This window comes from Marmota marmota, unplaced genomic scaffold, assembly GCF_001458135.2.
Source record: "Marmota marmota marmota unplaced genomic scaffold, marMar, whole genome shotgun sequence".
Lineage (NCBI taxonomy): Eukaryota > Metazoa > Chordata > Mammalia > Rodentia > Sciuridae > Marmota > Marmota marmota.
Window position 1 is genome coordinate 43,045,385 of NW_025999900.1, and position 21,871 is coordinate 43,067,255.

At 50.0% G+C, this 21,871-nt stretch overlaps 1 protein-coding gene across 1 annotated transcript; it reads right to left on the reverse strand.

Annotated features, from left to right (window-relative positions):
• Nucleotides 1-295: 295 nt before the first annotated feature.
• Tgfb3 (transforming growth factor beta 3) lies at nt 296-21,824 on the reverse strand. The gene is made up of 8 exons (XM_048799046.1): nt 21,214-21,824; nt 20,314-20,852; nt 12,682-12,845; nt 12,283-12,412; nt 6,648-6,755; nt 4,869-5,040; nt 2,701-2,854; nt 296-1,500 (listed from the first exon to the last, which is right to left on the reverse strand). Exons 2-8 carry the CDS (start codon nt 20,663-20,665, stop codon nt 1,342-1,344), a joined length of 1,239 nt encoding a protein of 412 aa, XP_048655003.1. The 5' UTR covers nt 20,666-20,852; nt 21,214-21,824; the 3' UTR covers nt 296-1,341.
• Nucleotides 21,825-21,871: the final 47 nt, after the last annotated feature.

Below are 21,871 nucleotides of genomic sequence, written 5' to 3' on the forward strand. Positions count from 1 at the left end.
CAAGGGTTCACATTGCCAGTGATGTGGACGTCAAATTCTAGGCTTTCTGCGAATCTGAGCTACTGCCTGTGTGTATCTGAGAATAACATACTGTGCAAGGAGGGACACACGGACAACAATGCCATTTTCTCAGGTGACAGGAGGCAGCACAGTCCCTCTGTCCAGCAGATTCATGCTAAGCGATATATTTAATGCTTGAGAGATTCTCTGCCCAGATTCCAGTTACCACTAATTAGAAGAGGCTGACATAGAATTAAGAAAATGGTCATTAAGGATATGAATGGAGTGAGACATATACCTTAGAATAAGGCTTTTACTGTTCTAGAAACAATCTTCCAGAAGATGAAATCATCCACAATTCCCCAAAAATATTTATTCATACAAAGATTTTGAGAGTAATATTTGTACTTGTCTTTTTATACCTCAGACAACTCATCTTGGGCCAAGTCACCACATGGCACATGTGGTGCAGCCTCCCCAGATGCCTCCCGTGTGGCACCAGCTTCCAGGAAGACCAGGTGGACACAAGGTCTCGAGAACTTGGAGGAGAGGAACCCCTCATGCTCAGAGGCTGCACAGAACCAGAATCCAGATATGTGCACCCTGGCCTGGAAGGTGTCCAGCCAAATGTCCAAGGGGAAATGTGATTGAGGATGAAGGCAAGAGGAGGGACCCAGAGGGCAGACAGGAAAGGGTCAGTTCCCACCCTTTGCTTCTGAGTTCAGCATCTCCAGGGGCCAATACAGTTGCTGGCCCAGGAACCATATTACATTACCTGGAATGACCCATGATGTTGACTGTGGAAACGACAATTAAAAAAGAAATTGTCCTTAATCCCAGGTAGTACAAGGTGCAATTCTGGGACTTTGTCTTGGTGACCTGTCTGAAGGAAAGTGCTTGCCTCATATGACACCATCCAGATTCCCCTAGAGCGATTGTGGTACAGCAATGAGCAAAGCTGACCTCAGATCCAAAGCATCTTCCAGTCTGAGCCTGACCCAGCCATCCTTTGTCCTTCCTCCTCCCTATTGTACCCAAGTCCCATTGCCACATGACATGTCAACTTGCCATCCTCTTCCTCTAGCCCCACCACCTCTGTCTGCACCACAGAAAACCTGTGTCCCCAAGAGTTCGCCTTCCCCTAACCACCCCACACTTTCTTTACCACAGTGATTCTCAGAGCCAGCAAGAAAGAAATGTTCCAGAAGGAAGCCTCCGTCTTGGCCAAATGCCAGGAGCCGAGGGTTGTGGACGCCAGGCCTCTAGGTGAGGTCTGTCACTTTGGTTTCCCGAGGCGCGGGCAGTCGGGCAGGGGCAGCTTTCCCTCATCTGTCGCAGGCCTCAGCTACACTTACACGACTTCACCACCATGTTGGAGAGCTGCTCCACCTTGGGGGTCCTCCCGACATAGTACAGAATGGTCAGGGGCTCCAAGTCCTGGGGCACACAGCAAGGTGAGGCCGATGCTTCCGGGTTCAGGGTGTTGTATAGCCCCAGCACCTGGAGTTTGGGGAAACAGCATTTAGAGGTGGGAGAGCCACGCCCCAGGCCTGCAGCCCAGGAAACTCTACAAGCTCTCAAAGACAGGGCAAGTGGTAGAACAGCCATTGATGATGCTACGTAACAGGACTAGTGGGAACAGTTTGGATGACTAGTTGTGGCCATCCCCTAAGGCAGAATGCAGAACATGCACTGTTTGAGGGTTATCAGTTTAAGCATATCACAGTTATCAGAGGACTTTCAATGAATAAGGAAAGTCTTTTGGCTGGTAAGAAAATACTCCTATACTGGTCTTCCTTACTATAAAGGATCACTCTGGTGGAAAATGGTCTCGCTAATGACTGCAGGGGCCATTTAGGAAGTGCCAGGGTGCGGAGCCCCCACACAGGATGCAGGCTAATGAGCTATAGGGAAACGTGCTTTGTGAAGACTGCCCTATTTTAATTCCCCTTGAGGAAAGACATGCTGCAGAGGTGTGAACTCTTTTGCTCACTTTCTCTTCCTGGAGTTTCAGGGCTGCTTCAGAATATGCTTTACATTGTCTCTCAGAACTATGTTTGCACATTCGAGAGACTGCAGCTGTCAGAGTTCTTTGGTAGTGGTGACATTTCTTCCCCAACATTCCCTGCCAACCATGTACACACATCTCTGACATATAATTAACTTCTCTGGTACAAAAGCTTTAGACAAAGCAAATACAAAGTCTGGTTGAAACTATGGTAGGGACTTTTTGTTTTTGAAGCTGAGATCCAACCCAGGCCCTTATACTCACTTGCACTCTCCCACAGAGCTATGTCCCTCCAGCACCTGTGGAAGGATTCTTCCTTTCTAATAGTAGATATTGAACCCAGGGTGCTCTACCACTGAGCTACATTCCCCAGCCCTTTTTAGTTTTTATTTTGAAACAGGGTCCTGCTAAGTTGCCAAGGCTGGCCTTGATTGCGATCCTCATGCCTTAACCTCCAGAGTTGTTGGGATTACAGGCATGCACCACCACACCATGCTCTGGGGGGAATTTTAAAAGGCAGGATGTGATCAAGTAGAATTAGGCCAGGGTACAAGGTCAGAACCTTTAATGAAGAGATTTTACTCACCCCAAATTATCATCTGCTCATTTAACATTCAATCATTCATTTGTTTTAACAAGTGGCCTGGTCAGCTCAGCCCCAGTGCCCAGATGGCCCGTGCCCTGCTCCCTACCGTGCTGTGGGTCGTGTCTGCACTTCGGAGATAAGGACAAGGGCCTGAGCAAAAGTTGGCATAGTAGCCCTTAGGTTCGTGGACCCACTTCCAGCCCAGGTCCTGTCGGAAGTCAATGTAGAGGGGCCGCACACAGCAGTTCTCCTCCAAGTTGCTACAACAGAAAACATTAAACAGAAGATCAACCTAAATGGAAGCCACCAATAAGAGAAACTTCACAGATGCCTTCATATTTCCCCCTGGCATCCTTCCATGCTACCACTGAAGGTGGGCCTTCAACAGAATCCCTCACACAAGCACATGGTATAGAAGAGACCAGGAGGTGTCTCCCTGTGTTGAGCAGCAGGATCTCAGCCATGCTGAGATATAAATGCCACAGAAGGAAAAGTGAAGAGCTAAAAGTGACCCTGTCCCCTTTTACATCACACATCAAAACAGACATAAACTGTCCCACACACGACCAAGCCCTCACTTTACGTTATCAGCCGTGTCCGCTTTGTTGGGGACAGCTTATCGTGACCCTTCTATTGCACACCCAGCCAGAAAGAAGCTCACAGATTATGCAGCTTGTATCCTACTAGAGATGACTGCTCAGACTAAATCTTGAGGCCAGTTAGCCAAAATAAGGTACAGCCTCCTATTAGAATCATGATCCCCAGGTCCCACAAATGTGAGTGACGGGCCCCTCCGATTTGGTTGCTTGCAGAAATCCACTTGGTAGGACTCCTTGCCACATGGGCATTAAGACTCACTTTAACGGGTCTCTTCTGCGACTTAGAACTTGGTACTTCCACAGGCCTCTCGGGCCGCCATTGGACAAAGTCTGGCTTCTGGAGGGTTCCAAGGTTGAACCATGGCAGAAACTACTGGTTATCTATGCAATCAACATCCCTAGTGCCCTCTCCCTTGCCACCTCCCATTATGGAGTCTGGAACACCAGATACTCGTTTTCCTAGCCTCCCTAGCAGGTAGGGATGGATGGTCCTGTGGTCCAGTAATGGCCAGCCACAGGAATAAGAAGTGTGCAGGGGTTCGTGAAAGCAAGTTCTGGGCAAAGACATCTGGTTATAAAAGTAACAGAAGGAAAAGGAAAGCTGCTGGCTCCTCTCCGTCTCCCCTTCTCCTTGCCCTAAACAGGGGCAAGATACCTGAAGACCCAGCAATCCCTTGCGGCCATAGGCAAGAGGATGAAGTGCCACTGTACCACGTAGGGCGGGCCAGAAGACAGGAAAGCCGCGTCCTGAATGGTGTAATTAAGCAGCCTGCTTTCAGACAGGTGGTGACAGCCACCCTGCCTTTCCCATAGCCTCTGTTCCCAAGCCCAACGTCCCTATTTACCCAGTTGTTTTTCACAAGACACAGTTTCCACATCAAAGATTCCTCCAGTCCATTCCTCCCACTCCATTCAGGAATCTTCTCCAGTCAGACTGACCCCATCCTGCTCCTGCCAGATCCCCACATGCCCAGATCCCTCCCATCCCAAAGGCAAGCTCAGATTCCACACCCTTCTGAAGCCTTTCCTGTATCCATGTGTGAACTCCTTGCTCCCAATTGCTAAAGTCCTTTATCCTTCAGACCCTCTCCTGATGTGAACTTTTTCTGCCTTTTAATATTTAGTCTGCAGGCTTTATCCACCTCCCTCCTACAGCAGTTCCATGCTCCCGAAGAAGGGGGAAACCTACATCTTTCCCATCTCTGCATGGGAGCTCCCCAATTATTTCGGAATCTGTAGATTTCTCTAGATCAGATTTCCCCTATAAATGGACACTATTTTCCCCCCACCCAGTAGCTCGCCAGGAGCCTGCCCAGGGAACTGAGCACGTCTTCACTGGAAACCCCTGCCTTAATCTCTCCCATACAAACACACCCTGCAAATACTTAAAACTCAAAACCACAGAGGCTTCCACCAAGTGTTCCCAGTCCAAACTATTCTCACAACACTGTCCTCCTTGAAGTTTCCCTCTTTTACTGCATCTGGACCCTTACAGAGTCGGGCTGCAGAAAAACAGTGAGGCTCCCAGGAAAAACAGGAAGATTTTTGTAAGCAATTTCCAGTCTTCTTTCCTGGAGATATTTGCGAACATCATCCTAGACCCTGGGCGAGTGAGGCTCAGGTGGGGGCCTGTGCCCAGGGCGCAGATCTAGGTCTGCATGGGGCCCAGGCTCACCGGAAGCAATAGTTGGTGTCCAGGGCCCGCTTCTTCCTTTGGCCTCCCTGGCCTGGGTTTTCGAGCCGGTGCGGGGGAATCATCATGAGGATCAGGTGAGGGTTGTGGTGATCCTTCTGCTTCTTGAGGCGCCCCAGGTCTCCACGGCCATGGTCATCCTCATTGTCCACACCTGCAGAAGGGAGAGAAGGTGACAATCTCCAGTCTAAGGAAAGCAGAGCCCTTGGAGGCTGCTTCCTCATCCCAGCCCATCTCTGCCCAGGAAGAAGGGCAGGGCTGTCTGCTGGGAAGGACATTCTAATGTCTAACATTCTAAATGTCCCGCCATAGGACAGGGATGACTCGGGGGAGGAACTGGTATCAAAAGTTCCCAACGTAAGGATGCCACTGCAACAGGCCACGTTCACTCCATACAAGGGTCTTCCAAAGGGGACGGGATGCTTCCTGGGAGTCTTCATGGATCCACAAAGCATCCTTATTCCCAGGCGGGTACTAACACAGGTTGTCAGTTTAGATTCTGAGACTTAGAATCTTGGGGAATGAGTTTCCTCTTCCAATCTAAATTGGTTAATCCAAGGTGTCACAATTTAGGTAGGCTGAATGGAAGCCCAAGAAACAATTTGGATTGTGAACATTCACATTGTGCTTGTAGTTCTGGGAGTGTTTGCATTTTTGCACTTGTAAAACTCAGGTGAGATAATAAAGCCCAGGATAAAGAGCTTATCAAACAAGCTCTGGGAAGAAAGCCCGAGTCCATCAGAGCGTGTTTCATCTAAAAAGGAAAACACTGAAAACTGACTGGAGATCTAGTTTGCAAAGAACAGCTGTCAGCCAGGGCAGAAACTCAAGAGGTCTTATCTCCATCAGGAGGGGCCTGGATCTCAGGAAGGGGCACTTGGTTTATAAGATAAATGGGAGACCTGGATCTCAAATTCCCTTTATGAAAAGCCTGATGAACAAGGTACGTGTCCGTGGCAGTGGGAAGGTTTCAGCCTGACCTGGCCTGGAGGGGAGACTCTGAAGGGCTGAGCTCTGAGGTTCTGAGATGAAGTTGACAAATCCCTGGCTTTAATTTTTTTTTTTTTTTAAAAAGGGCTTTGAAATGGAGGCCATGCAGGTAAAGAGGACCACTTGGGTCCAGGAGCCAAGAGAAGCTTCTCTGACCACAGGGGTCTCTCCATTACCCAAAATAGGAGTACAGGAGGAAAAGTACCTCCCTGCGCTCCAGAGACTAACAAGGCCAAGTTCCTGGTCTACATACTGTAGACCCAGAAGTGACTCTCAGCTACATCCTGACCTCTACACAAACACCAGTGGTCAAATACCCTGAGCCCTGAAGCAATCATTCAAACCTACGTGCCTCCTGGGCAAGGATCAGGTGGGCCACAGTGTCTGGAAAGCTCAGGAGGAGGGCACTCATGTTCAGAGCCACCAAAGTTAATTTCTTTAGGAAATTTGTGGAGCCTACCTGGCCCTGGGTTTCACATTCCGCATCTCCTTTAACTACCAAAGAGGCAGCCTCGAGCCCTTAACAATAGGCTCCGAGGAAATGAACAGTGGCCTTCGTGCCTTCTCCACTCTCCCCAGCATCCTGTGGTCTTTCAGAGGCTGATGTGTTCTCCCTCCCATGACAGTCACCCTCATGGCTTTGGGGGCAAAGCAGAATTACTCAAGTGAAAAACCGTTGGCCATCTCTGAGAAGGAGACTGCTTCTTTTTCTTGGGGTCTGGTAGGCATCTCCCGTTCCATTACCCTCCCCAGCCTACTACACACATTTACCTTTGAATTTGATTTCCATCACCTCGTGAATGTTTTCCAGGATATCTCCATTGGGCTGAAAGGTGTGGCATGGACAGTGAATGCTGATCTCCAGACCCAAGTTGGACTCTGTAAAATAAGACATGGCACTGGTGAGAAAGCACTTTGCATGATGGGAAGGTCTGCCCACCCCCCTGCAAGGTGGGGCCAGGGCCTCTGCTCCCATAGCACTCACAGGAACGGAGTTATAGGAAGGGTCACAGGAGACTGGAAGTCCTTCCAAAGCCCAGAGTGGAGCCCTACACACGTTTCCACGTTCCACATACTTCTGTTACACAATGAACCACCAAACAGAGGCGTAAACAGTGGGCACCACGAAGGAGAGAGGTAATAACCATCCATTTTCAAAGGATGGCATTAAGGGAAAATTGTAGCTTATCTACTCAGGGGCAAAAGGACAAGTATAGAGGAAGGAAAGAAAAAGCACCACCTCAGTGGTGGGAGAGGAGATACTTAAGCTAACCTGCTGAACACAGATGAAAGGAAGGGACAGGCACAGGAAGGGACTAGGGAGTAATTGAAGAGCTTCAGAGCAGAGAGACAGTGATCCAGTTCCATTCAAAGGGCCTCAGGAGGAAGCCTGAGCCACAGGATTAAAAGTCGGGAATCCATGCTAGAGGCAGGTCCCCTGCAAATGAGATGCAGAGTCAGTCCAAATGGAAGGTGCCAGCTCTTCCACTGGAGCTGCGGTTGCGGGTGTAGAGGAAGTGGTAGATTCCAGAGGAGATAAGATGAAAATCCAGGTCACACCTGGCCATATTTTCCCTACAGAACAAGGCCATAATGAGGTGAAAAAATAACTTGGGTTATTTTTTCACCTCATTATGGGTGTTTCTTCCTGGAAGTTCCTGGTTCCCATGATGGGAAAGTTGGGGCTGTGGATGGCTTACCAAGATGAACAGCTGGGGAAGATGGTTGTGAAATTAGAGAACAAACCAGAGGCAATGACGGTGGGCCACGGCCAAAGGTCCAGATGACGGGTCTCAAGAGAGAATGAGCATGAGGCAGCCCAGAGGTGCCAGAGTTTGGTGACAGACTTTCTAGCACTAGGCCAACTCTGATTCTTTCTCAGGTTGGTTGTGGGATCATCTCATCTGTTTGGGCAACCAGAATCAAGGAAGCAGGGCAGTTAGTAAGTGAGGATGAGTGGAGTGGAAGGAAAAAAAGAAGTGAATGGAAACTCTGAATAGGGCAGGGGCTGCAGCTCAGTGGTAGAGCATTTGCCTACCACTGAGCCTGTGTGAGGCCCTGGGTTCAATCCTCAGTATCACAAAAGAAAAACAAAAAGTTTGAATGATCAAGTAGTTTTGTGCAGGTCTGATCTGGCATCGCATCCATCTGGGTGAGTGAGACTCAATTAGGGACGCTCTGTTGAACCTGGGTGGCAGCCAGTTGTTGCCAGGTATAGGAAAGATCCTGAGGAATGGGGCCTTCTGGGTTCAGGGTTAGCATCTCAGTGAGCTAATTGATTTCCTGGAGTCCAGTGTGGCCTCGCACCCTTCTCATGGGCAGAACGGTACAAGCTCAGTAACTCGCAGGCATTCTGTGGGCCTGGGCATCCTAGACCTACGGGTAAAAAAACAGACCATTTCTCCTATAAACTCCAGAGGCTAGCTAGAATTGTTCTATTCCAAATCAGGGCTACCTCTGGGACACACTGACACCTGCTAAGTTTGAAGATCTCCGTTCCAGAAAGTTAGCTTAGAGTGGTGTTATAATTTGGATATGAGGTGTCCCCCAAAAGCTCACGTGTGAGACAATACAAGAAGGTTTGGAGCAGAAATGATTGGGCTGTGAGAGTCTTAACCTAATCAGTGAATTGATCCCTGATGGGATTAACTGAGTGGTGTCTGGAGGAGGGTGGGGTGTGGCTGGAGGATGTGGTTCACTGGGGGCGTGGCCAAGGGGTATATATTTGTATCAGGGGAGTGGAGTCTATCTCTCTGCCTTCTGATCACCATATGAGCTGCTTCCCTCTGTCACACTCTTCTGCCATGATGGGCTGCCTCACAGGAGCCCTGAGGAATGGAGCCGGCCTTCTGTGGACTAAAATCGCTGAAACCGTGAGCCCTCAAATAAACTTTTCCTCCTTTAAAATTGTTTCAGTCAGATCCTTTAGTGACAGCAGCAAAATACCTGAGTAAAACAAGTGGAGAGGAGGACCACTCTATCAAGGAGCAGAGAGAAACTCAGCAAGAGAGGAAGTGAATACAGAGGGAAGCAAAGGAGTGCCCTCTCCCTGGAAGAGGAGGCCGGAGGAGTTAAAATTTGCTACCTATCAATACACGTACTTCCTGCTCGAGGTGGTCTAAGGTGGGTGAGTTCTACAAGTCTGTAAGTTATGAAGCCAGTGTGCATACAGATGTGTTGGGGACAGTCGGGGTTGGGGGACAGGTGGTCAGCACAAGACAGTGGCTTGGCTTGGCCAACAGGCTCTATCTAGGTAAAGGGCTCAGAGCAGATAACCACCACCACCATTTTTTAACATTACACATATATGAAACACTGCTCTAAGACTATACAAGCATTGACTCATTTTATCTCTATAATAGTCCTGATAATCCTAGGAAGAGAAATTATTGTTCCTCATTGTACAGATAAGGATACCAAGGCTTAAGGAAATTCAATAGCTTGCCCAAAGTATCCAACCATAAGTGGTAGTTCCAGGTTTTAAACACAGCCTGAGTGTTCTGATGCCCAGATCCCACACTCCTAATTGTTAGAGACAGGAAGGGAGAAAAGCAGGCAGCAGAGAGCACAGAGGAACGTGTCCACACATTCACCGAGATGCCAAATGACTGTGCTTGTTGGTGTTCCACCTGTCCTGAGCCATGATGCTGAGAGTGCTCCCTGCCCAGCCTCCTAGGGGCAGCCTGGCTCCGAAACTGAGAAGCTGCAGATTATATGAGTAACAACCCAGGAAATGAGGACCTGGGCCCTGCCTGCATCCTGGATTGGGTTCCAACCAGTTCTGGGGCCCAGAACACAGTCTGGACAGCTGGTAGGCTCTCAGATGCTTGCCAAATGAATCCAAAGACACAGGTGTGACTCAGTTCCTCATCAATGCATACTACCAACTGTCCAACCATTTGCAGCCTGGTTTGGGGCCATGAACTCTGAAGAGATTCATGAGCTCCAAATAAGCAAAACCCTCTGCTGATTCCCCTGTGGGAGGAGAGGGCTGGGCAGATTCTGTCTAAGTAGGAACTGAAGGTTCTAATGAAGAACTAACCTCAGAATTGGCAGCAGTGGAGTGGTGGGTGAGGGACCCATAGGTTTTATTATGAAATGATCTTTTCTGATGTCTCACAGAAGATGGAAATCATTCTCAATGCACACTTCTCATTGAATTCTGCAGCTGTGAAAATAAGAACTCCAAGTGCCCAGGGCTTCAAAGAAATCCAGGTGGCGCAGATCGAGATCAGACAAGGAGGCTAAGAGATTTAATTTCCCCAGCCCCTCCTTTTTGTAGCCAAGCAGGCTCTGGGCTCTGAGCAGAGCGCTGTCTGAGTCAGAATTCCCAACAGTGAGTACTACAGTCAGCAGAGCACGTCGGTTCTTCCAGGCCTTGCCTTCATGCTTGGTAGGAGGGACAGGGACAGGATCTCCAACCCACCATCTGCCAATTCAGCCACCAAAACAAGGCCCCTTAGATGGAGGATTGCCAACTCAGATGCCTGCAGAGCCCAGGCAGGTCACACGAGGAAGCCAGCCATGCCAGTAGATGGTGTGGAGTAGAACCGCCAGCCTCACTGTTGGGGAACACGAGTGTGGGGACAGAAGGATGCACACCCCACCCCCAGGGGAGGCCACAACTCATCTCTGGTGGATTGTTACAAGGAAGACTTTCAATTTTTCAAAAAAAAGGCAGAAATGAATGCTTTATATGAAATCTCCTAACCTAAAACTTAAAACAATATGGTGGCCAAGCAGTTTCAGACCTCTGCCTTTGAGCTTTAATCCCTAGATTCCTAAAACACCACAGGCACAGGAGGATCCACCTGTCTCAGGGACTCTGGCCATCAACATGTGGATTGTGGCTTTATAGCAGCTAAGAATAGTGGAAAACTCACCAGAAGAGGGAGAGAAGGAGCAGATGGGACTGCCACATGTGACCTCTGCCCACTGAACAGTCAAACCAAGAGTACCAGCCAAGTCAGGGGAGAGCACAGCAGGTGTCAAGAGACACGTGAGTTCTAATCCAGGCTGGATGACTTAACTTCTCTGGACCTCGCTTTCCTTACTGGACACAAAAAAAGCTTGTAAAACATGTTGAAAACCATGAAGTTCTCTCAAATACGTTCGATCCTTCAAACATCTCTGTGAGGCCGGGTGCGATGGTGCAAGCCTGTAATCCCAACGGCTCGGGAGGCCAAGACAGGAGGATAGAGAGTTCAAAGCCAGCCTCAGCAATTTAGCGAGACCTGAAGCAACTTAGTGTGACCCTGACTCAAAATAAAACAAAAGGGCTGAGGATGTGGCTCAATGATTAACCACCCCTGGATTCAATCCCTGGTATCAAAAAACAAACATCTCTGTGAGGCATGCAGGGAAGGTGACGGTAAGTGGGTAAGAGATTTGGGACACGTGAGGTTTGATAGACCTATCGGATGGTGCTGGATGATGTGTCCCCAACCAACATTTCCACGGAGGGTTTTGACTCCCAGGCCTTTCAAACTTAATTGGCCAAAACACGACTCGCCCCCAAACCTGCTCTTCTTCCAGTCCAGTTCCTATTCCAATACATGATAGCTCAGTCCAAAAATCTAGAAGTCAAACGCAACTGCTCCTGTGTCCTCATAGCCTGCCCCATTGGCTCTATCTTCAAAATATGGAACAAATTCATACAATTTCCACTCCTCCTGCCCCAATCTAGGCCCCTGTTGTCCTCATGTGAGTTGCTGCAATGGTCCCTAACTGGTTTTCCTGCTTCTTCCTTTGACCTCATGAAAACCAGAAGGATCTTTAAAAGGGTGAGTAAATCACCTCACCCATATCTCCAGCTCTGCTTCTAGCATTCCCGTGGTGTCTCATCACACTTGGAATAAGTCCTAAAGCTTACCATGGCCCGACAGGTCCTAAATCACAGGGCCCTAGCTCACTGTGCTCTGGGACACCAGTCTGTCACTGCTGCTGGAACAAATCAAGCTGGTTTCCTCCTAAGGGCTGGGGCTTCCCGGTCTCCTTTACTTGAGACTTCCTTGATCCTGACCCTGTGACCCCTCAGATCTCACCGTAGGAACTCCTTCTTCACCGAGACCTTCCCTGAGCAGCCACTATAGGACCCACTGGGCCATTATCACATGGCACTCTATCTGAAGCTCTTACTCATCCATATGTTTGCTTATTGAGACATGTCTCTCCCACCAAAATGAAAGCCCCATAAGACCTGGGACCCACCTGTCTTGTTCAGTGAGGAACCCCCAGGACCTGCCATAGAGGTAGAGTAGATAATCGGTGGATATGCAGAGAATCTGTGCAAATCTAGGCTTTGAGCCCAGATCTGTGGCTCCCCTAGTTCTGTCTTCTTCCCTCTCATGACAGATGAAGGGAACAGAGGTTATTCCTGAGATACTCATCCTAAGGTTCCACCCACCTCTTCGCAACAGCCACTCGCGCACAGTGTCCGTGACATCAAAAGACAGCCACTCCGCAGTGCCCCGTGTGGGCAGGTTTTTGCCTCCGATGTAACGTTGTTTGGCGATGTGCTCATCTGGTCGAAGTATCTACAGGGCAGAGAACAGGGTCAGTACCTGAGGCCAGGACACAGTGCCATAGGAGAGGTCACAAGACAGGTGAGAAAGCAAAAGTTTCAGAGTGCCATGTCCTTGGAGCACTGTAGGGAGTTCTGTCCTCTTAATGACAGACAGACATGGAAATTAAGGGTCAGAGGAGCCAGGATTCAGACCCAGACCTGCTGAACTCTGAGCCCTGGTGGAAGCCGAACGCGGTAGAGGCACTGACTCTGGTCGGTGGTTCTGTCCTGGGAGGGTACCTGGAAGAGTTCGATCCTCTGCTCAGTGCGCTTGGAGCTGGGATTAGGCACCCGCAAGACCCGGAATTCTGCCCGGAAAAGATTGGTTCCATTTTTCTCCACTGAGGACACGTTGAAGCGGAAAACCTTGGAGGTAATTCCTTTGGGGCAGACGGCCAACTCGTCTAGGGGATAAAGCAACGGGGAGAAGCACAGCATGAGTGACACCTGTGAGAACAGTGCACTGCCAGCAGATGTGGCAAGTGGCCACAGTCCCACCTGTGACCTCCACAGAGGTCTGAGACCTGAGACCTGAAAGTGGAGATAGGAGAAAGAGTCTTGGTGACCCTCGAGTCATACAGTCCTGAGAGAGGAGCAGGGAGACCTCAGAGACCCTGGACGACGTGGCACCAAGACTGGATGGCAAAACACAACAGCCCCTCCCCCCACTGCCTGGATATCCGCATCTGCTAAGCTCTCAGCCAGACTTGCCTGCTCTTTTAGAAAATGCAGATTCTCAAAAGATAGCAGTCCCCCCCCCCAACCCAGTGGCTTAGCTCATGGACTCATTTGTGAGTTTGGGGCATTCATTCACTTCCTGAACACTGGAGAGCAATGCGACATGCCAAACCCTGTAGATGCTAACACGGGGAAGCAAAGAACAAATGGATGCAGCCACTGCCCCCCAGGGAATTAATATCCAAGGGAGGTCACTGACACATGAACCCAAATTACAGGACCAGAGAGAAGGGGCCTTTGGAAATGCCAAAGAGAGGCTGCAGGGGATGGGAGGAGGAAGAGAGCAGGGGACACTTTGGGGAAGAAATGACAGGAATCTGAGCCCTGCAGGAACAGCAGAGCATGAGGATGGGAAGGAAAGAGACCTCACATGGATGGAGGGACACTTGGAGCAGAGGCAGGGAGCAAAGCAAACCCAGGAGAGGAGGAGGGACCCAAAGCATCTAGGCTGCAGCTGGTGAGAGGGTCAAGACAGCAGAGTGCGCGCTGCCTGTAGGGAGACCCACGTGTCAGACCTAGAGGCTGGGTTGTATCCCAAAATATCAGGGAGCCATGGGAAGTGGCAGAGTTAATGCTGAATAACACAAAAACAGAATCAGCACCATGGTCTCCACCTAATGAAGCAGGGTCTGTATGGCAAAGAGACCATCTTGGTCCTGGCAGAAACACAGGTTTCTTTGAACAGGGGTCAGCTGCCATTGGCTCCTTTCTCTTTAAGGGTCTCTGACGGCACGTGCCATGCCAGCCTCTGTCACCCTGCTGACTTCTTCACCCCTATCCACCAGACAGAAGGCAGCAGATGCTCTCTCCCACCCTTCAGAGCCAGATCTTTATCAGAGCTGACCCAGACACAGAGAGAAAGCCCCGTCTCTCCTCTACTCCAGCGCACTTGACAATCTCAGGATCTGAGCAGCATCGACACCCACAGAAAAAGTTCACAACTGGTAACAACGGCCAGAACTTGAAATTCAAGCTCCTGGACCCAGATTCCACACATAATGGACATGGCTGGAATGAGATCATAATCACCCCGAGGGGTGGTTTAGGAAGTCACGGACAAGGCGGGACAGATCAGAGTCTGGAAACAAGCAAATGTGCTACTGATCTTTAGGAAAGGATGAGTGAGTGTTTCTGGAAATTGCCATCTGGTGGGCCTGACACTGGTTCTTAGAAAATGAATGGAACAGATGTGAGGAGAACAAATGTGTGAATGCCAGCTAATGAATCCCTGATTAATAAGTGACCTTGAAAGAACAAATACTGCCAACTATTCCCTAAACCATCTCAGCAAGAACCAAAGACAGGAATCTGGGTTGGCAATCTTTTTTTTCTTTTCTTTTGGTGCTAGAGATGGAACCTAGGGCCTCACACATGCTGAGCACACACTCTACCACTGAGATGCACCTCCAGCCCCAGGGAGGGCAATTTAATGTTTAAGTCCACAGGTTTATAACTCGGGACATGGATAAGCTACTGGGTCTGCTGACCCTCTCAAGGACCGACAGAGTTGGGTCTTGAAGGAGCTGTCATCAGTCTGGCTTCAGTTTTAACAGCAGCTCCAGTACTGTCTGCAAGAGAGAATAAAGGGCAAGTCAGGGCACTGCTCACCTTGCTCTCAAGACGAGAAGGGAGTGGAAATAGCACCTGCCAGGGAGGAGAATCAGAGCGGGGTCACACAGTGGGAAGTCAGAAGATGAGGAAGGGGGGGGGTGGCACTAAGAGAGTTCTCAGGACACCCTAGTGACCACCCCTCCTTGATTTCTTCCTGCCCATCAATCATACATCTGTACCCAAGATGACTTTTCTTTCTGAGAATGTGAAGGAGGTTTCAAGAGGTAGGAAGGGTCTTTTTCTATCACTGTTTCCAACAGGATTAGAAAGGACATTAGAAATCATCCTGTGTGACCCTCTTCAGATAAAGAAACGAATATCCAGAACAGTCTTGGTCAGAGTCACACATGGATTAACTGACATGAGTGAACTGGCACTAGTAAGCAAAGCTCAGACACAATCATTGGTGATTAAAAAACAGGATTACCTGGGAGAGAAAAGAAAAATGTAAGTGTGGTCTTGACAAATACATCTGCCGAATAATGTTTTAAACAATTTGTGGAATGCGTGAGTATAAGGAAATAAGCAAAATAAATAAGTGTAAATAACACCACCACACATTTTATAGCGATCTCATGAACTCATATGACCCTGTAACAACCCTTGAGAATAAAGAGAGTATATAAAATTTCTCATTCTACAAATGAGAAAAGTGAACATCAGAAAAGTTAAACGACTCCCAATGTCACTCCATTAGCAGGCGGCAGAGGTGGGACTGGAACCCAGGTCTTCTGTCCACTCCCCAGTTACTGAAGCAGAGACTCTGGAACTTGGAGGGGACCTGGGAGGTCCTCCAGTGAAGAGCTAATATCATCAACAAAATGTGGCAGAATTCCTTGAAATGGGCCTAGAGTACCAGCCTGTGCCCCAGATGAGAGCCAATGGCCAGTCCATTTTGTGATTCTTAAGCCAGACTTTCCACGGAACATGAGCATTCTGAAGAGCTGGACTAGGGGAGTCTATGTTTACAAATTAAGTTATGACCAACTTTTTCCATTGCACCAAGAAAAATAGATATGCATGGATGCCACTTTCTCTGTTTTGCTTCAGGGGGGCAAGCAAAGAATAAGCAAGCAAAAAACATCAGGTGGGGTATCCACGTTTACTTAACTGCCTTTAAAAATGTTTATAGACACCTGGGCCGCTAGGTGTGCCTCTGCCTATATAGGTCACTCCTGCTGGTCCGGTGAAGGCCCCGGTATGTCCGCCCGGGTATGTCGGAGTGGCCGTGCTTCTCCTCTGTCTCTGCAGCAGAACCACCTGGAGAGCTTTAAAACCAGGTGGAGTCTGGGCTCGCTGCCCAGCAGTTCTGTCTATACAGGGTGAATCCACAGCATTTTAAAAAATGTTCTCCAGATGATTCTAAATGTGTAGCCAGGATGGAGAACCACAGTTTATAGTTTTCTGCTAAGGATGCCATGGCTTCAGATGTTCTGGAAGTTTGAGAAACCACTGGATTAATGGTTTTGAAGCTCTAAATGGATTAACCTTTAAATGAATTAGAAGTGTTGTTTAGCCAATGTACCATGTTTAAATTTTTTGAATTAGAAGCCCGTAAACATTTTAAGCCCATGTGAAAAGTTGAGAGATTTCACAGAAAGATCCAGATTTTCTGCTCTTCTGGAAAGTGGTAAGATGGAGTCAAGCTGGACCCACATTCCTGAGTGTAAAAATCAGCAGGAGCTGAGCAGTGGCTGCTTCTTTCAACAGGACAGTGGGGAGCCCAGGTCCCTCCCTCCCCTGGCCACAACTACTTTATCCATATCCCTATCCCTGAGGCTAAGTGTCCTGTGCATTTTGTCACGGTGCCTAGATCACGGTTTTTCTTCCAGATTGTGTGCATTACCTGCCTCTCGGTAGGAACTTACATTTGCACCTGCTCCAAAGAAAAGACTCTGCCTTCAGCTCAATGAAAATACTGATTCCTCAGGATCCATATCCCCCAGAGATTGATTCTGTAAGAGTGAGGTGGGACCTGGGAGTCCACATTCACCCGCCTCGGGGCCACCCTTGAATAACCATGCACAGAGCATGGGCACTTAGGGCCCATGAGTTCTTTCAACATGAAATGCCTTCTAATTTCCAAAAGATAGTTTCCAAAATCTATAGTTAGCAGCCAGAAAAGAAAGGCTAAAATACCGCATTTTCTTTTTGCTCAGGAATTTTGGGTTTGCTGGCTGTCTTCACACTGCCCTTGGCTTAGAACGAGAGTTTCCCCCTGGACACAGAGAATTCTAAGCTAGAAGATAAAACGACACCTATGCTGATGATATCTTGTAAGAAGGACCACAGAACTGGGAAGGCTGCATCCTCCCCTCCCCTCCCCCACCCACCCAAGGTGGATCAGAACAAGCCCCTGCTCACTTTCCATAGCAAACTCCTGTAGAATTAGAAAAGGATTATGGAGCGGAGCCTTGCCCATACATCCCAGCAGAGACTCAGGCAAATCACCCAGATGTAATTATAAAATTCTATCAGGTGAAAGGGAGTTTAGAAATCAACTGCAGCATTACAGATGGGGAAACTGAGGCTTAGAGAAACAACTCTCATGTGGCTTGAGAATTAATCTGCTTGAGACTCTTCATTAAGTAAAGGAAACCGTTTTATTGCATTTGGGAGAACATTTGTAACAGTCTGAGTCTCCTGGAAAATCCAGTTGTCTTTGTGCAATCTGCCAGTTACTAAGGCAATATCTCCTGTCCCCTTCTGCTTGGGCTAATGTGGGATTCGTTTGTGTTATAAATCAAAGTTTCACTGGGGCCTAAAGGTTAAAGGTGGACATAAAAAGTGTCTTTCACACGTACATTTGTGCTTGATAGCACGTGTTGTGTGTGCAGCACGTCTAGGTTAGAGGCCCTGCTCTTTGTGCATAGATGGCTTAGCTGGGCCATGTCTCAGTCTCCTCATCTACAAAGTAGGAGATTAGGGGATCTGGGACAGGGCAGAGGCAGAGGACCAGCCCTCCTCTCCACTCTTACCTTGGTGCCCCTTCTCTGTACCACTGAAAAGTATTCTTTCTTTCACTTCCCTCTCTGGAAACCCCTCTCCCCTTGCCCCAGATCCAATTGTCACTACCCTCCAAGTGCCCACCCACTACATAAGGGGATGGCTGGGAGTGACAAAACATGGAAGAGAATGCCGTCTTATTACCCTGTCCCCCAGTAGAAGCTCTGGCATGGGGGCCCTGCCAGTGCCATCCCACAGACCCAGAGCCACCCCCGTCTGCCCTCCGGAGTTAAGAACAGCCTTTCCCCCACCCCCTGCACCTCTGATGATGCCTCCCTCTGGCTCGGCATCTGGTGGGCATTTGCATCTGCCCACTGCCTTCTTCATAATTAGTGGGCCTGTGCATCCAGGGCAGGCTCAACACCTGATCAGCTGCAAAGCTGGCCCCAGGCCTGCATCTGCTCAGCCTCTGGGTCACCTCCCACAGCTGCAGAGAGTCTGGGGCCTGTTTCCTGTTTGCACCTGCAAGCCTCCATGGCCTGCCTGTGTCTCACTGGGCACTGGCTCTTCCTCAGCACCCCAACAGCACCCTGCTCACTGTGCCGAGGTAGCCCAAGCTTCTGCTCTGCTGCCCGCGGCCACCCCCATCTGCAGCAGTGGTAAAGGTTGGTGCCGCAGCCTGGAAGCTGCCCAGCACTTGTAGGGCCCTGTCCTGGCTTTTCCTAAGGCTCTGTGATGCTTGCACAATGCATGCTGTTAAGTACCAATGTACATGTAAAAATACACATTTTAAGGACACCTTTGTGCCCTTGAATCTCGGCACAAAATTGATGTACATGCACACCTGTGTAGCCTTGCAACCATCTGGCCCATTATTGGTCCAGGCTGGGTGGGCCCTTATGACTCAGAATCCTTCCTCCGTTGGACTCTTCCTCCCTTGGACTCTTCCTCCCGACCGGGCCCATGAAGGTGTGAGTCCTTCCACTTGTCCTGGATTCTCCTCAGACTTTTCCTGCTGGTCTCAGATTTCCACCCTCCTCTGATGTTTGTGGCCACCAGGACCTGCCTTGTGTGACCAGGGAGCAGCCATCCAGCTGCTGGGAGCCTTTGGGACTGCAGGCCCCTGGCAGACCCATAGCCAGCCCCACCCAGAGGACCCTGGGCAGGGAGCTCTGGTTCGGCCTCAGCCTCAGCCTCCACCCCCCAATCACAGCCACATCCTAAGGAAGGGCGCTTCAGGCAGCCACAGGAAACTGCAGCGGGAACCCCTCGCCAGTAACCACAGGCTCCTCCGCCTGCTGTGGGCCAGCTGGGGATGGGGCCTTCTGCACCTTCATTCAGAGCAGGTCCAGCCATGGCACCCTCTCCTGTTCCTTCTCTCCAGACAGGTTCCTTTCGACCCCTGCTATTCACCCCATGACTGCCCTCCAGGGAGGTCTCCATACCATCCTCCCATCCCCACTCTGGGGACTGCCCACTTCCCAGGTGGGCCAGGGCCCAGGTAGCCAGGGCAGCGAGGACACCTGCTGGTAGGAAAAGCAAACAGAGCTGCTCCCCGAGTCTGGCCGAGAGTGGCTCACATTCCTCTTTCCTGGGCTGTCAGTTTCTCAACATCTGCCAAATTTCTTTCTTGTATTGAGGTTTTTTAAATCCCCGTTCAGTAAACACACATGACTTCCACACGTGTACAAACACACACAGGCGTCTCACCCAGAAGCTTCCCAGCTCTTCCTCACAGACAGGAGCCTCTGGGAAGACATAATATCCCAGACACACGGCCCCACAGTCACCCCCCAAGCTCCCCCATGACACGCAGACCCAGAGGCCCACCAGCCCTCCTCCACACACCCAGAGCCATGACCTTGCTGTCCTGTATCCACCGGCCCAGAAGGCCTGCTCTCCACACATGAATCTGCCCACTGTACAGCAGGAGAGTCTGCATTGCCCTGAAGTCCAAGTTCATGTGAACATATGTGCAAAGCCCCCTCCCAGTTCACATGGGTCACATGTGTGAGGTAGACCAAAGGCCCAGGAAATAAGAAGCTGTCTCTTGCCTGGCCTTCCACAAGCTTCACAGACATTCATTTGGAGCAGGTACTCTGCTTCCCAAGAGCTGGAAAAACTGAAATGGAGACGTGTCACAATGAGCTGTGAAAAGCAGGGAGAAGGCTGAGGTGCTCAGGCTCTTGAAATCATAAGGGCTCTGGCTGGATACAGCGAGCCGGCCTGCCCCTCAATGGCACCCATATGCTTACCATTACCCATATGGTCACATGCGTGAGAACACATATGTTTCCCTGGGCGGCACGATGTAATTCCAAATTAAAATCACATCATAAGGATGTGATGTGAGTTGAGCAAACCGCTTAGCTCCAGAGCTCCTGACCTCCCAGAAGGGTTCGGCTCTTACCAGAATGGCTGTTCCCTTCCCTACCCACCTACCCAGCCCCACCTGCACATCACACCTCCTAAGGCTGAGGCTGGTGAACCCCAGGGCATCCTGCTGTGTGACCACTGCAAGGCCCCCTCCGTGGGGCTCCCCTCCACAGCAGACACCCAGCAAGCATTTGGACTTACTGTGCTCCGCCAGCCCCTGGATCATGTCGAATTTATGGATCTCTTTAGCATAGTATTCCGACTCGGTGTTTTCCTGAGTACAGCCTTCCTCCCTCTCCCCCTGCATCTCCTCCAGCAGCTCCCGGGTGCTGTTGTAAAGGGCCAGGACCTGGTAGGGGACGTGGGTCATCACCGATGGCTCAGGGGGGCTGGTGAGCCTGAGCTTGCTCAAGATCTGTCCCCTAATGGCTTCCACCCTTTTCTTCTTGATGTGGCCAAAGTCCAAGGTGGTGCAAGTGGACAGAGAGAGGCTGACCGTGGCAAAGTTCAGCAGGGCCAGGACCACCAGAGCCCTTTGCAAGTGCATCTTCATGTGCGAGCTGGGGAGAGAGGCCAGGGGGGCGGCGAGGCCTGGCAAGGAGGAGACCCCAGCAGACGTGCAGAAAGAGGGAGGAAAACCAGGCGGCTTCCCCAGATCCCAAAGACTGAGGCTTGGCAAGAGGGTGCATGAACTCACTGCACTGCGAGAGCTTCAGGACTTCCAGGAAGCGCTGGCAACCCTGAGGACGAAGAAGCGGACTGTGGGCCTTGTAGCACTGCGATTCTTGTCCATGTGTCTAAACAGGTTTTGCTGGGCTCTGACTCCCAGCAGGCCAGGTGGAGGGCAAGCAGAGGGCTGGGAGGGGTGGCAAGGCAGCTGGGAGTGGGAAGGGAGCTGGAGTTTTTCCTTAGGTAAAAATAAATAGAGCGGATATCTGATATTGCCAAACGCTGCTTGGCGATGGGGAGAAAGTGGGTATTTTAAAGAAGGCACAGAAGGACCATGGCTGGGCCCCCAAATCAAAATCCTCACCTTGCCCTGAGGGAGAACAAGAAAAGAGAATGGAAAAGAAAAGAAAAAAAATATATTTAAAAAAATACCCAAAAGTCAGATCAGCAGTGAGTAGGTGGGAAGAGGCAGGGCGCACAGTTGCTGGCCCGGCTAAAGGTGGGGGAGGACAGGACACACTTGTCTCTCGGGCACTCCATTCATGCTTTCCCTTTTGTTTACACTTCCTCAGGGGCTTTCTAAATGACTTTGTTCACGCTGCCTCTTGTCTTCATTGGCTGGCATGTGGGGATATGTGCCACTGGAAGGCAAGACGGACAGACCTCTGGAGAACAGCCCCAGTAATCCACTTGGACGCCCACGGTCACCAGCACCTCAGTTTGTCTTCTCCCTCGGCCATGGCTTCTGTCCCCTGCTTCTCTTTAAAAAAAAAAAATCAAAAGGAAAAGGAAAAGAAAATAGAAGACAGTTCACTGCAGCTGGCTCCGGAAAGCGGTCATTCCTTGCTTTGCACTCTCCTTCCCTTACCACTCGCCTCTCTCTCGCTCATTCCCTTGGACTTGACTCTCTGCTTCCTTCCCTTTTCTCTCTCCTTCTCTCTCTTCTTCTTCTTCTCTCTCTCCCTCTCGCTCCTCTCCCTCTCTCTCTCACACACACATGCACACACACTGCTTTCTCTATTTCTCTCTGCTGAAATTTTATACCTCCCTCCCATGACGTCTCGGGGCTGGGGTGGGGGAGGGAGGGAGG